A 12,675-nucleotide genomic window follows, 5' to 3' on the forward strand; every position below is an offset into this window, starting at 1 on the left:
AGTAGGTGATGTTTTCTAAAAATGGGATAATTTTAAAATAATTGATATAAATGGATTTGATAAGAGGAAAGCACACCTGTGTGTGTTTTAAGCATTTTTAGCTTCAGCTTCATAATGAGGACTAACATTTTCATAACGTTTTAAGAAAAATTCCTTTTTATTTTTATCTAAAAATTTTAAGAAATCTTCAACGTGATCTTTTAAAGTTGCAACACTTTGTTGATCCATTGTAGTTTGAGCAATTAAAGCAGGTAAAGTAACCATTAATCTCATAAGATGTTCAGCACCATAAATAGAACTTAATTCTCGATCATTAAATTCTGGATCTTTTGTTAAATTTAAAAATTGTTGTCTTTCAAATCTATAAAGTAATAAATTACCTAAAGATCTATTAAAATAAACTTTTAAACCTGCTAAAAATTCATCTAAAATTTCACCTTCAGTTATACCACCTTTTTTACCAATTGAAGTTCTATATAATTTTAATAAATCATTAACACTTGGTTTAGCAGGTAATTCAACTAATTGATGTTCTTTAGTAACAATTTCCCAATCATCAACCAAAAGGGATTTTAATGGATCAGGTATTAAAATATTAATTTCTGGTCTCCTTAGATAATCTTCTTCTTTATCTAAATCTAATTCACCTCTTCTTTTACCAGCTCTTGTTGAAGCAATACTTGAATTTTTAGTTGGATCATTTTTTCTACCTGATGAGGCAGAAACTGTTGAAGTTGAATTTAAAGCAGCATTTTTCAATTCTTTTTGTAATTTTAAATTTTCAATATTAAAAGGTCTAAGACGACGTAAACCAACCCATTCATCCCATGAAGATTTCCAACCTTTATAATGAATATAATAAGATAATTCATTTTCTAATTCTTTTGGGATTTCACATTCTGATGCTTTTTCAACACGATCTTCTTTTTTCTCCTTGGAGAATACATCTTTACTACCAGCTTGATGAGATTTTAATATTTTAGCTTCATATAATAAAGGACCATGATATGCTAAACATCTTCCATTTAATTGATATGGTTGTTCTTCTTCTTTAACCATTGTGTGTATGTGTAATCAGACGAAACCAACTAAACTGAGTTCAATGATATAAAGAATATCAATTGTGTCAATCAATTGTTTATATAATTGTTTATACGCGTTTTATTCAAATTCAAAACAAATCCAATGGGATCGTTATACCCAGTACAAAACATTGAAAACAAAAAGGAGGGTAACAAAAAACTCAATTTGATTACATAATTAATGACGTAATAATCACGTGATAATCACATAATCAAAATCAATTACATAATCAATTACGTAATCTGTTTTTTTTCCAATTTCGCGGAAAAATCATTTTTTTGTGATTTTTTGATTTTTTTGTTTGTTTTTCGATTTTTTAGGTGGGAATTTTAATTTTAAAGAAATTGGAATTTTAAAATTGAAATTGAAAGTCTGGCGCCATTTTTGGAAACACAACGACAACAAACTTCAAAGCGCTTAATTGAAAGACTTCAAAGTCAACGCAAAAATAGAGAACAAAGAAAGCTCTTGAACAGATAGGTATAGGTTGTGATCTGCTGTTGATATAGTTTAACACTGTGCTTTTGATTTTAAACTGCTAGATTTCATTTCCCTTGGATCGTTGCTGCCCATTCTTGGTTTCAAATAACAATTGTGATCAAAAGAGGTTAATTTTGGACTATTATCGTTGAGTTCTGGTCTTGCTTTGGTTGGTATTAGTTTTTGAATTGAATTAGACAGGGTCGGTTCTGTGCTATATTGCTCATTGTTTGTTGATTTGTTGATTTGTTGATTTATTGATTTTGGTTATATCAACATTCTTCTGATATCAAAAGGTTATATTCATCTATTATAAAGATATTCAATATCCAAATCACATTTCAATCACATTTCAATCACTCCTTTATTTGAAATTACTATTTATCACTATTGACTGTGTGTTATATTGTTTCTTCATAAAAAAACCACAATCACCATATCACATCATAAATCATGTCATCTCAAAGTCAATCTGCTAATGTCATTGGTATTCATTACCGTGTAGGTAAGAAAATTGGTGAAGGTTCTTTTGGTATCATTTTTGAAGGGGTTAATCTATTAAATAATCAACAAGTTGCTATTAAATTTGAACCAAGAAGAACTGAAGCTCCTCAATTAAGAGATGAATATAGAGCTTATAGAATCCTTGCAGGTTCTTCTGGTATCCCAAGAGCTTATTATTTTGGTCAAGAAGGTTTACATAATATCTTGGTTATAGATTTATTAGGTCCTTCTTTAGAAGATTTATTTGAATGGTGTGGACGTAGATTTAGTCCAAAAACTGTTGCTCAAGTTGCAAAACAAATGATTTCAAGAGTTCAAACTATTCATGATAAAGATTTAATCTTTAGAGATATTAAACCAGATAATTTCCTTATTGGGAAATCGGGTTCAACAAATGCAAATACAATTCATATAGTAGATTTTGGTATGGCTAAATATTATAGAGATCCAAAATCAAAACAACATATTCCTTATAGAGAAAGAAAATCTCTTAGTGGTACTGCAAGATATATGTCTATAAATACTCATTTAGGTCGTGAACAATCAAGAAGAGATGATTTAGAAAGTTTGGGTCATGTTTTCCTTTATTTTTTAAGAGGTTCATTACCATGGCAAGGTCTTAAAGCTCCAACAAATAAACAAAAATATGAAAAAATTGGTGAAAAAAAAAGATCAACCCCCGTGGCTGATTTAGTTTATGGTTTACCAAGTCAATTTGGTGATTATTTAACTTATGTTCGTAATTTAGCTTTTGAACAACATCCTGATTATGATTATTTAAGATCTTTAATGGATAATGCTCTGCAATCAATTGATGAAATTTCTGATGGTTATTATGATTGGATGTCATTAAATGGTGGTAAAGGTTGGGATGCAGAAATTAATAAAAAACCAAATTTACATGGTTATGGAAATCCAAATCCAAGACAACAACAACAACAACAACAACAATCAAATGCTCAACAACAACAAAGAGATCAACAACAACAAGCTGGTGCTTTACAAGGAGGTCAACAACAACAAATTCAACAAGCTCATTTAAAACAAAAAGTTCATTCATTAAATAATTCAAGATCAAGAACTCCAAAATTAAATCAAAATAATTATTTATTAAATTCATCTCAATATGCAGTTAATTCAAATCATCAAAATAATAATAATAATAATAAAACTACAGATCCAAATCAAAACTTAATTAATGATCAAACAGATTTAAGATCGAATTCATCAGAAAAGGGATTTTGGAGTAAAGTTTGTTGTTGTAATTGAATGGAATTTAATTTATAATTAATCATAATCATAATAAATAATAATAATAATAAGAAAACATAAAAAAAAGGGTTCATCATATCAATCGTTTCATTCATAATAATAATTTTAATTTATAATAATTTACCTTATTTCTTTTGGTTTTCATTCACTTATGTTCTTTAAGCTTATCATTAATACATTGAATTCAAAAATGAAGATTTGTTGTATTGAAATATTTTGATTTTTTTTTTTAGAATTTGCATTTAACTTTTTTTTCATTGGGTTTGCTATGATTTGTGTTGTTGTTGTTAAGTTATTATTTCTTTCATATACTGCTACTACTTTTTTTTTTGCTATCATTATCATAATAATAATTATATGAATTATTTATTTTGAATTATATTGTGTGTGTTTCTTTCTAATTATTATTAAGGAACATCAAAAGACAAAATAAAATTGATTTTTCTTTTGTTATTTATACAAATTATTTTCAATATTTATCAAATTATAATTCATTTGAAAAGATAAAAAAAAAAACCAACCATTTTCAATTCTTTAATATATATATTTTATTTCATTTTTTTATCATCAATCAATCATCATCATCAATTTATCATCATCAATCATCATTATCAAACCATTAAACCATCAACCCATCAATCATTTTATAATCATCATCAATCATATTTAAAAATAAAGATCAAACCTTTACAAATAGGATCAATCATTCATATATTACTTTCCTTTTTATATATAATTATTTGTTTTTTTCATTTGAAATTAAATTTTTATATTTGTACATTATACAAAAAATGATTTTTTTATATATAATTATAAATGTATATTAGAACCATCATTATCATATATTGGTTTATTTGAAAGATCTTATTGTAGTGACTACATTTGTTTTTAAATTACTCTATAATTTTTTATTTTTTAATTAAATTATATAAATAAATTGATGTTGGAATCAATCCAAAAAAGAATGTTGAAATTATATGTTGTAATCATTAATATTTGATCATGAATATTAATTATAAATGTTGTTGAAACAATGCAAAAAAATCACTTAGCTCTATACTTTTTTCCTATACTCTTACCCCTTATACCCTCTAAATCGAGGTCTTCAAAGTTACTCTATAACTTTGATAAATCAGATCTAATTAATTTCCCATTAATCTCCCTTATAGCACCACTATTCAATAAACTTTGTTTTAAATCTTCAATTAAATCATCAGAATCTTCAATCCCAACACAAACTCTAATCAAATCTTCAGGGAATTCTCTTTCAGCTCTTGTTTCAGGGTCAATTGAAGCATGTGACATTCTACAAGGCATTGAAATTAATGAATTAACTGCACCAAATGATACTGTAACACCGAATAATTTTGTACCTTCCACAATACGTTCTGAAGTTTTGATTGATTTTGTTTCAAATGAAAATACAGCACCAAAACCTTTGTTATAAGAATTATGAACTTGGTATTGTGGATGAGATTTTAAACCTGGATAATTAACTTTAAAACCTAAGGATTCTAACCAATTTGTTAATTTTATAGCATTTGATTGTTGTCTTTCAAATCTTATTGATAAAGTTTTCAAACCTCTTAGTAATAACCAAGAATCAAATGGTGCTAAACCACATCCCGTGGCATTTATAATAAAGAATAAATCTTGTGATAATTTTTTGGAATTTGTTGCAATTACACCAGCCATAATATCATGATGACCATTTAAATATTTTGTTGCAGATTCATATTGAATATCAACATATTTTAATGGTGATAATAATAATGGTGACATCATTGTATTATCGAAAACACTAATACAATTTGGATAATTGGTTTTCAAGAATTCAGAAATTTTTGGTAAATCAATAACTTTAATTAATGGATTTGTTGGTGATTCTAAAAAAATCATTTTAGTATTTTGGGATAATGTTGATTTAACTAATTGAGGATTTGTTGTATCAATAATTTTTAATTTTATAGCACCAGTTTTATTTAAAAAAGTTAATAAACGATGAGTACCACCATATAAATCATCACCAGCTATAACTTCATCACCAGGTTTTAATAATCTTGTAATAACATCTAAACAACCCATCCCACTTGTTACAGCAAAAGTTTTTTCAGCTTTCATTATTATAGATAATTGAGATTCTAATTGAGTTCTTGTTGGATTACCAGATCTTGTATAATCATATTCACCTAAATCACTAACAGATTTTTGTTTAAAAGTTGTAGTTTGATATAAAGGAGCAACTGAAGCATTATGTTGATCATTATTATTTGAAGAGACAACTAAAGTGTCCAAAGAAAGTTCTTTAACCATGTTGATTTGATATATAATAATATAATAACTATGATAATATAGATCTTGTGATTAATAAAAATATAATTTCAGTAGTTTATCAAAATATTTAAATTTATTGAGAAGTTTAAAGTTATGATGAGTCAAAAAGAATATAATTGTGAGAGCCACAACCGGGGCCCTGAAAGCCCTGAACAGGGGACCAGCATTCTAGGCAGACATTAGGCAGACAGTAGGCAGACATAGGCAGAGTCTACTTCACTCTAGGCAGAGATGGTCCGTCAAATCCCGCACAGAAAAATGAAAAATGTGCAATTCCTGCCAAACTGATAAGATTAGAAATCGCACGTGACTGTGGGTGATTTTTTGATTACGTAATTGATTACGTAAAAGTCATGTGATTGTACTCAGAATTACCTGCTTAGGAAACATTCCCGATTTGGAAGTATTTGATTCTTTTTATTAGATCATTTGTTTATTTACAAAAAACACGATCAATAACTTTTAAGTGGTTGTCAAGGTATCAATAAAGAATGTTGAATAGTAATGGGATTAGAAGTGGAACTGAAGAATTACTAACTATCATTGGTGATCAATCAATTACTGTATTTGAAGAGTCAACTAGATGTGATCCTTTCGGTAATCAGTTGGTCTTTAATGATCTTATGAGTAATGAGTAATGAATCATAGAAGAGAAGGATAGAAGGATTACGAATAAGCTAAAATATTGGATATTGGATCTTTTACTGTATATTTGGTAATTGGTAATACATCTTAAAAGAATATAATCAACAACATCGGGAATTATGGATGTTTAAACCTAAGCGAGATCATAAATGATGTGATCTAGACATATATCTGGTCATTGGTCAACTATAGATATAGAGTTTAAACTTTTCTAAACAAGATCAATTTGGTACTTCAATAACCATAAATTTCTTCTGATTTAGCAACTGAAATTTCCAATTTAGTTAAATTACTTCTTGGTATAAAAGATTAAAACGTTAAAGGTATCTAAAGTATATAACCCCTAAAACATAAAGTTATTTCAATTGCTCATGTTCACCTAAACTAGTAATAATCATAAACTAAATAGCAACTATAACCAGAAGTTTACAACCATGAACTAATCAAATAAAGTAACCATTTCCTAATTCATCAAGAACTGGACCCATTAAAAGTATCCATATGCTCTTGTTACACGGTAAAGACACAAAAATCTCAAATCACGAATATCATCAAAACTTTTCACCACTAAAAAAAGTAAAAACACTGGACTGAACTGCCTCAAGGACTCAAATAAACTACTAGAGTCACGAACAAATATATACACGAATCGTCTTTCCTTTTGGTATATGATTTACTTCAATCTAAACTGTGGTGTTAATAAACAAAAACCCTATAATTCATGGGTACAATTCATGGGTACAATTGTTTGGGTATAATTGTCTCGATATAATATTATTTAGTTTCTTCTTGGTTCAATAAACCCCCAGTTTCTTGCCTAAATAATAACTTGATCCAACGCTTGATCCCTGCCTAGAATACCCTGCTAGACGGATACCACAGTACATTCCAATTTCCTGTCTAAATGTACCTTTCAGCCTAAAATTTCTGTTCCTGAATTCTAGATTTATTTCCCCTGAAATTTCATGCACTTTGAACAAATCGAAAATCTTTTGCATTACGTCTCGAATCATTAGAATTGGTTTATACAACTTTACAATTACTAAAAGAGCTCAGAGTTTACCATCATATACAGGTACTATTCAATTGATTTACGTAAACAAAAGTTTAAAATGTAAACAGTGGCAGTATAATTTGTTGATTAACCATCTAGATTTCGTGTTTCAATTTGAATCTTCTGAAATCTTAAACATTATATAAATACAAAAGTTTCCACTAAATCAAGTATGAATATTATGTTCTTTTAATCAACAAGATTTTTATTAAAGAATTCTTTTTCAAGTTCACTCGTTAGATATCCAATTAATTTTCATTTCAATAAATTATAATTCATAATGTATTCAAAATCAGTTGTTGTTTTAGGTTTATCAGCTTTATCATTAGCTCAAAGTGCTGCTGTTATCTCACAAATTGGTGATGGTCAAATCCAAGCTACAAACACTGCTCCAGCTGCTGATGCTTCATCAGCTCCAGCCGGTGGTGATTCTCCAGCATCAAGTGCTCCAGCTAACCCAGCTGCTCCAGCTTCATCTGCTCCAGCTGAAGCTGCTTCAAGTGCTCCAACTGCTCCAGAATCTGGTGCTTCATCAGCTCCAGCTGCTCCAGCTCCAGGTGTTTCATCAGCTGCTCCAGAAGCCGGTGCTTCAAGTGCTCCAGCTGCTCCAGCTCCAGGTGCTTCAAGTGCTCCAGCAAACCCAGAAGCTGGTGCTTCATCTGCCCCAGCTGCCGGTGCTTCATCTGCTCCAGCTGCTCCAGCTAATCCAGAAGCTGGTGCTTCAAGTGCTCCAGGTGGTGGTGCTCCAGGTGTTTCAAGTGCTGCTCCAGAAGCTGGTGCTTCATCTGCTCCAACTGCTCCAGAAGCTGGTGCTTCAAGTGCTCCAGCCGTTGGTGCTTCATCTGCCCCAGCTGAAGGTGAACAAACTACAACAGCTGCTCCAGCTTCAGGTGTTTCATCTGCTCCAGGTGTCGAAGCTTCATCAGCTCCAGCTGCTCAACAATCTTCAGCTGCTGGTTCATCAAATGGTACTACTCCAAGTGTACCAGAACAACAAGCTGAAAATGCTGCAGGTTCATTAAAATCTACAGGTGTTTTAGGTGCTGCTGTTTTAGTTGGTGCTTTATTAATCTAAGTTTAATGCTTTATGTGATATGATGACTCTTGGGTTTCTTTGAGTTATTTATGAAGTTTTCAATACCCGAATAATTATCACTTGATGTGAAGTTATTCAATTATTTCTTATGAATTTGGGAATTTATGTTTTTTTTATATTACTCTTTTATAAATAGGTTGGAATAAAGGTTAAGGTTTGATCATCTTAAAATATTGAAGTGTAGAATATTTATAATCTTTTGATCTATAGTTGGTTTGAAGTGATCTCTAGAATGTATCAATATTCTGGAGATCAAACTAGTGATATAGAATTTTGAATGATTCCACCATTCAAATCTCTTATTCCAGTTTCTCACCAATAAATTTCATAAATTATCCCTCTCAATGTAATAGTTCCAACATAAAGGTATTTAATTCCAAAATCCCTAACATCTTTTCCATACTTTTCAATCCCTTTCAAAGCCCATCAAATACTACAATAATGAATTCCTTCTTTAATTTTTTTAAATGTCATAAATTTTCTTTTATATACAAGTTTAAAACTCAAACATAACACAAAAGACAAACATAAAATACTTCAAGTATATACGCTTAATCCATTGTAGCATCCAACTTCAATGCTTAATCCCTCGGGAGTCCTAACGAGCCAATTCTTGAGCACCATATTGAGCAACAATTTCATTCAATTTTTTACTCAAAACAGGATCATTTTTTAATCTTAATTGAATTTTGGAAGCTTCTGCAAAACTTGTAGCTTGTAATTTTTCATCAAAAGATCTTGCTAAATATGATGATTCTTCAAATAATTTAATAGCTTCTTCAACTTTATTTGATTGTAATTTTAATTGTGCCAATGTGATCTTGGATAATTCATTTTTTGGATCTAAATCAACAGCTTTTTCTAATAATGTAATTGATTCCTTTAAGTTTTCTTCTGTTGGTTGTTTGGCTAAAATAGCAGCTTTATTGACTAATGGTAAAACACCAATTGTGATTTGTGGTAATGCTTCTTGTAATTTAAATGAAATTTCAAATTGTTTTAAAGCATTTGTTAAATCACCTTTATCAGCCAAGATTTCACCATAATAATTTGGGATATCAGGATTTGTTGGGAAATGTTTTTTAGCCTGGGTGAATAATTCATCAGCTTTTGAATGGTTTCCATCCCTATATTCAATACAAGCTAATTGAATATAAGAATAAACATTTTCCGGATTAAATTGTTTAGCTTTTTCAAAACATTCTTTTGCCTTGGTTAATTCAGCAGTTAAATAATACATTTGTCCTTGGTGATAATAAATTTCTGAAGATTCTGGAGATAATTCAATAGCCTTGGAGAAAGAATCATGAGCTGCGGTGAAATCTTGTTTATCAGCAGCAATTAATGCATTATAAATATAAGTTCTTGATCTTGGATGTAATTCTAAAGATTTTTGGAAATCTAAGATTGCATTTAATGGTTCATTTTTTAAAAATTTAAAAGCACCTGAATATTCAAGGGCGATTGAATATTTATTTTTGAATTCTGGGGAGGTGTTGATTTTAGATTCTAATTCATATGCATTAATAGCTTGAGAAAATTCAGAATCTGCATTAATAAAAGATTCTCTAGTTTTATTGTTTAATGAACCAAGACCTTTAATTAAGAAATAATCACCAGAATCTTTCTTCAAAGAATCTAAATCTTCATTTATACCATCAATTTTAGATTCAATTTCAAAAGCACCAAAAAATGAACTTATTGAAGAAGCAGAAGGTAATTCACTTTGATGTTTTGAAATATTTGATTGAACAATCTTTAAGGAATGTTTCTTCAAAACACGATCCAAAACAGATTCAACAGATTTATTATTAAATCCACCAAATAATGATAATGCAGTTAAATCATACATTGAATCTTCATATTTTTCCAATTGTTCATAAGCATTTGATCTTCTCAATAAACATTTAGTATAATCAGGTTTTAACTCAAGGGCAGCTGTTGTATCTTCAACAACTTTTTCATAATCTTCTAAACCAACATAACAAGCAGATCTATTTGAATAGAAAACAGGATCTTTAACCAAGTCTAAAGCAGCTGAATAAAATTTTATAGCCTTGGTGAAATCTTTATTTTTAAAAAATTCATTACCATCTTCTTTTAAAGCTAATGAATATTTATCTTTATCTTCTGATGATAGAGAATCAATCAATTCTTTTGTTAATTTTGGTTCACCATTTGAATCAATTGGATAAATTTTAGCAACAGTGGTTTCCTTATGTTCCTTGTTTTCTTTATTACCATTACCACTCTTCTTTTTAGATTTTTTTTTAGTCTTTTTTGGTTCTTCAGTTGATGGACTAGTTGTATTTGATTGAGATTGTAAGATATAATAAGCAGATAAAGCAGAAGCAGTAACACCTAAAGTAGCCAAAATGGCTATTTTATTCTTTTGAATGAATGAAGATAATCCAGATTCAGACATTGTATGAATTGAACTTTGTTACCTTTGAAAATACCTTTAAATCAAGTATATTACAAGTTATTTCAAGTAATATTTCAAGTAATATTTCAATGAGTATCAATTCAATTTCCAAATTGTTTTTTTTTGCCATTGAAAATTGGAAAATCCGAGAAAAAAAAAACAAAGCCGGGTAAAATTTGATCTGTGGATTATGTAATCAGTATAACCAAATTTATTTTAATTTATTACTACTTTTGGTTTTATTTAAATTACTTTTCATTCATTTATGCAATTATCATACATTCATTTCAAGCTAATTAATCTAATTTAATTATAGTATTATTATTATACTATTAAAGTCAAGTTTCGTTTCGTTTCAATCTAGTACTCGACTTCGTCTCGTTTCAGTCTAGTCAAACCACTCATTCAACGCCGCTTTTCTAGCACTAATCCTCTTATTTGGATTAAACAATAAAAACTGTTCCAAAAACCCCAAAACAATTAAATCATTAGGATTATTTAAATTTTTAAAAATCTTAACTAATGGAATCTTTTTAATTATAGGAAATTTATGATCAGTATAATTATTATTCATTGATATAATATCTTCATGAGTTGGAGTCCCCAAGATTTTAATAATTTCAACTAATTGATCTATACCTGATTCACCAGGGAATAAAGGTTGTCCAATTAATAATTCTGCAAATACACAACCTGTTGACCAAACATCTATTTTGGTTGTATAATTTGTTGCTCCAAAGATTAATTCTGGTGCTCTATAATAACGTGAACATATATAACTAACATTTTGTTCAGATGGTGAAAGAATTTTGGCGGAACCAAAATCACAAATTTTAGCAATTTGTCTATGGGGATCAACAAGGATATTTTGTGGTTTAATATCACGATGACATATTTGGAATGAATGTAAGTATTCTAGACCTTTAAGGATATTAAACATGTATGATTTAACCTCTTGCAATGGCATATTTTGCTTCTTTATAGTGAAAAATTGATTTCTCTTGTATAAAGTTGTTGGTAAAAATTCCATAAATAAATTTAAATATAAATTATTTGAATTCTGATCATTATCTTCATTTTCATAATTATAATAATGTAGCTTGGTAATATTTTCATTATCCAAAGATTTCATAATTTGTAATTCTCTATTTTTGAATCTCTTGTCTTGTAATACTCTCTTAATAGCAATTGTTTCTATGTTTGGAGATATTAATGAACATTTTGAAACTGAACCAAATGAACCATGACCTATATCAATTGGATTTTCATAATTAATTTCAATTATTTCATCTTTAATAGTTTGAACTTGTAAAAGTGGCATTTTGATATTATTATAATATTGACTTTATACCCCAGGGGATTTAACAAAATAACAACGAAGAATGATTAGGAACTAAGAAAAACTGGAATTGAAAGGTTATTGCAATATCTCAAATTATCAATTATCAAAATAATAAATGAATTGTCTATTATCTTATTATCTATTATCTCTTTTGATTGTAATTGACTTTAATTGTCTTCCTTTTCTTTGTTTTCTTTGTTTTCTTTCAAATCGTCAATTTTGTTTTTTTTAATTGAAATTGAAAATTGAACCACCAAAAAAAACACTGATCATGAGACTAGTCTCTTAATTTAAGTACCACCAAGTCATGACATGTGACGTAATATTTATTTTTGTGGAGTGGAGAAATGGAGGGACTAGGGTGAGCATTGAAGACTAGACGTGGGTATATTGGGACTAGGACTGTGTGGGACTTGGATTATGTAAGTGATTAGTAATTT

General features: G+C 29.0%; 6 protein-coding genes across 6 annotated transcripts; 2 read left to right on the forward strand and 4 right to left on the reverse strand.

Annotated features, from left to right (window-relative positions):
- Positions 1-87: 87 nt before the first annotated feature.
- On the reverse strand, positions 88-1,059 carry EAF3 (Eaf3p; the record flags this gene model as incomplete). The annotated part of the gene is made up of 1 exon (XM_011279051.1): positions 88-1,059. One exon carries the CDS (start codon positions 1,057-1,059, stop codon positions 88-90), a length of 972 nt encoding a protein of 323 aa, XP_011277353.1.
- A 957-nt stretch (positions 1,060-2,016) lies between these two features.
- Positions 2,017-3,336, forward strand: BN7_328 (Casein kinase I; the record flags this gene model as incomplete). The annotated part of the gene is made up of 1 exon (XM_011279052.1): positions 2,017-3,336. One exon carries the CDS (start codon positions 2,017-2,019, stop codon positions 3,334-3,336), a length of 1,320 nt encoding a protein of 439 aa, XP_011277354.1.
- A 1,119-nt stretch (positions 3,337-4,455) lies between these two features.
- On the reverse strand, positions 4,456-5,652 carry STR3 (cystathionine beta-lyase STR3; the record flags this gene model as incomplete). The annotated part of the gene is made up of 1 exon (XM_011279053.1): positions 4,456-5,652. One exon carries the CDS (start codon positions 5,650-5,652, stop codon positions 4,456-4,458), a length of 1,197 nt encoding a protein of 398 aa, XP_011277355.1.
- A 2,000-nt stretch (positions 5,653-7,652) lies between these two features.
- BN7_330 (uncharacterized protein) lies at positions 7,653-8,447 on the forward strand (the record flags this gene model as incomplete). Its single annotated transcript, XM_011279054.1, has 1 exon — positions 7,653-8,447. The coding sequence occupies one exon, from the start codon at positions 7,653-7,655 to the stop codon at positions 8,445-8,447; it is 795 nt and encodes a 264-aa protein (XP_011277356.1).
- A 619-nt stretch (positions 8,448-9,066) lies between these two features.
- Positions 9,067-10,893, reverse strand: TOM70 (protein channel TOM70; the record flags this gene model as incomplete). Its single annotated transcript, XM_011279055.1, has 1 exon — positions 9,067-10,893. The coding sequence occupies one exon, from the start codon at positions 10,891-10,893 to the stop codon at positions 9,067-9,069; it is 1,827 nt and encodes a 608-aa protein (XP_011277357.1).
- A 388-nt stretch (positions 10,894-11,281) lies between these two features.
- On the reverse strand, positions 11,282-12,214 carry RIM11 (serine/threonine protein kinase RIM11; the record flags this gene model as incomplete). Its single annotated transcript, XM_011279056.1, has 1 exon — positions 11,282-12,214. The coding sequence occupies one exon, from the start codon at positions 12,212-12,214 to the stop codon at positions 11,282-11,284; it is 933 nt and encodes a 310-aa protein (XP_011277358.1).
- Positions 12,215-12,675: the final 461 nt, after the last annotated feature.

This window comes from Wickerhamomyces ciferrii, contig 00006, assembly GCF_000313485.1.
Source record: "Wickerhamomyces ciferrii WGS project CAIF00000000 data, strain NRRL Y-1031 F-60-10, contig 00006, whole genome shotgun sequence".
Classification (NCBI taxonomy): domain Eukaryota; kingdom Fungi; phylum Ascomycota; class Saccharomycetes; order Phaffomycetales; family Wickerhamomycetaceae; genus Hansenula; species Hansenula ciferrii.